Genomic DNA, 2,530 nt, shown 5'->3' with positions numbered 1-2,530 from the left:
CGTGCCGTCCTGTTTACATTCTTGCTTGTTGTTTATTTACTCTTTTAATTATGCTCCCAGTGAGAGAATGGAGGGAGAGGAGGGTGGAGGAGGGGAGAAGAGGGTGGATGAGGGTGGATGAGGGTGGAGTCCTTCTTTGATGTGTGGTGGCACTGGTGAAAGTTTGGCTGAACAGACTAACAGAGCTTATGCTCCCTCAACAAGATCAGACAAGATGGCACTCAATATCACATCTGTCAGAGCTAAGAAAGAGACACTCCTAGACCACACACAAATGCATACGGTAGAAGAACACACACACTGACACACCCACAAACACACGCACATAGATATGTTTGTTTTACTATCCTTGTAGAGACCAAACAGTTGATTCCTATTCAAAATCCTATTATCCCTAACCCCTAACTCTAAACTTAACCCTAACTCCTAACCTAACCCTAACCCTAATTGTAACCCTAACCCCTAAGCCTAAAATAGCCTTTTTCTTGTGGGGGCTGGAAACAATTTCCTTGTTTTACTATCCTTGTGAGGCCTTCTGGTCCCCACAAGGATAGTAAAACAAAAAACAAACACTTTGAAACCCATCAACGAAAGCACACATTCCGTCCACACACGTATCAAAATACAAACAGACATGCTCATACAGTACTCAGAAATGAGCAAACTTAAAAACAGGGCGTTTCATAAATTACCCATACAACTGACCTTTTAACGGTTATAGCAAGGGAAGCTCTGAAAAGGGGTGCCAGTGTTGGTGAAGACATACTGTACGTAGGAGTGGTGAGCTTAGTGACGCACGTTCTACTCCACTCACAGGGCAGTCCATCATTACACAATATTACGCCATGGCATGCATATTTTCTATCTCTCTCGTAAGGTGGGGCAAGAATTACGTTAGGAACCAGGACAGCAAGGACAGGATAGGGCGGTGCAGTGAAGCAACAGCCTGTACATTCAGCAGGGAGAAATGTGTGTGTGGGGGTGTGTGTGTGTGTGTGTACACTCAGGATGGAGAAATGTTCTTACTAAGGTCTTCTCTGGGGCAGGTGCACTCCCCTGCATGACTCAATATCATATCACTCATCTAGGATGTTGACTGAGAGAGAACACTTCTGGCGTGGGTTTATCATTTTTCTCAAGAACATTGATTCACTATAATCCCAGAAAAAAAAATCATTTAATTTCATTATTAGCTAGCTGCTACCGAGTGGCTATAGTGGCTAACCACTGCAATGAGGCTAGGTAACACGGTCACCACCGATAAATCAGTGATAATTGAACATTTCAATAAGCATTTCCCTACGGCTGGCTACCCCCCCCCCCCCCCCTCTCTGTCAATCACCATATTCTTATCGGCAGACTCAATAGCCTTGGTTTCTCAAATGACTGCCTCGCCTGGTTCACCAACTACTTCGCAGACAGAGTTCAGTGTGTCAAATCGGAGGGCCTGTTGTCCGGACCTCTGGCAGTCTCTATGGGGGTACCACAGGGTTCAATTCTCGGGCTGACTCTTTTCTGTGTATATATCAATGATGTCACTCTTGCTGCGGTGATTCCCTGATCCACCTCTACGCAGACGACACCATTCTGTATACATCTGGCCCTTCTTTGGACACTGTTAACTAACCTCCAAACAAGCTTCAATGCCATACAACACTCCTTCCGTGGCCTCCAACTGCTCTTAAACGCTAGTAAAACCAAATGCATGCTTTTCAACCGTTCGCTGCCCGCACCCGCGCGCCGACTAGCATCACTACCCTGTGTAACTGACAGTTAATCTGTAAGTCTATGTCGTTGTTTTTTGTTTGAATTGTTTACGTGTTCGCTATACGAGGGAAATGATAAGACAGGTGGAACTACGTGGCTAATAACTGTTGTAACGGGGATCATTATCGTAGCAACACATCTTTGGGGGTGAAGGCTTTCCCGCGCGATGTTAGCTAAGTTTTCATGTTACCGGGTGTAGTTCGTAAAGGTTGATATGTGTATGTTAGGATGAAGCGTGAATTCATGCCAGGAATATAAGTGTGAAGTTTGATTTCCTCCCTTCTGTAATAAGCAGCCAATGAGGTATTTTTTCCTTTATTCGTGTGCTCAATCTGATACTGTTATAGCTCCGGCTTCAACTGTTTATGTATGTAATTACTTCAGAGTTATACCAAGCTAATAAGTCACTCATAAGACAAGGTGGTGTAAGAGTGTGCTTAAACTGTATTTTCATTTACTTTATAGTTCTCACGGAAGGTGATAATTCTGACTAAACTACAGAATAAAGCCGCCAGTTAAAATCAAGGAACGGTTGTGCTCGTGGTTACTGGAGGGAGTTACAGTGAGAACTCAATGCTCTTCACGAGCAAGAGAGAAAGAAGAATCTCATCCAGCTGTAAACGTCTACAAGATACCCAAATCCTGGTAGGCCCTGTCATCTGCCAGATAAGAGTTTTTGCACCTACCTGCAACCTAAGAAGAAAATCTCCACATAAGGAAGCATCGTGAGGCAACATAAGGTCAAGGCTAACAGGAAAGTCAG

General features: G+C 44.2%; 1 protein-coding gene and 1 long non-coding RNA gene across 2 annotated transcripts in view; one reads left to right on the top strand and one right to left on the bottom strand.

The window, feature by feature from the left end:
* The window catches only part of LOC106567965 (uncharacterized), a 52,953-nt gene extending 52,127 nt beyond the window's left edge, over positions 1 to 826 (bottom strand). Inside the window, exon 1 of the mRNA XM_082959739.1 lies at positions 815 to 826. Coding sequence (XP_082815865.1) covers positions 815 to 826 — 12 coding nt within the window. The remainder of the gene's footprint in view (positions 1 to 814) is intronic.
* Positions 827 to 1,818: 992 nt separating this feature from the next.
* Positions 1,819 to 2,292, top strand: LOC123726242 (uncharacterized). The gene is made up of 2 exons (XR_006758634.2): positions 1,819 to 2,070; positions 2,233 to 2,292. It is a non-coding gene; the product is annotated as an uncharacterized LOC123726242 (long non-coding RNA).
* The last annotated feature ends 238 nt before the right edge of the window (positions 2,293 to 2,530 follow it).

The sequence above is a fragment of the Salmo salar genome, chromosome 13, assembly GCF_965601325.2.
Source record: "Salmo salar chromosome 13, fSalSal1, whole genome shotgun sequence".
NCBI classification, from domain to species: domain Eukaryota; kingdom Metazoa; phylum Chordata; class Actinopteri; order Salmoniformes; family Salmonidae; genus Salmo; species Salmo salar.
The sequence above is the reverse complement of the archived record's forward strand: the minus strand, read 5'-3'. Positions and strand labels throughout refer to the sequence as shown.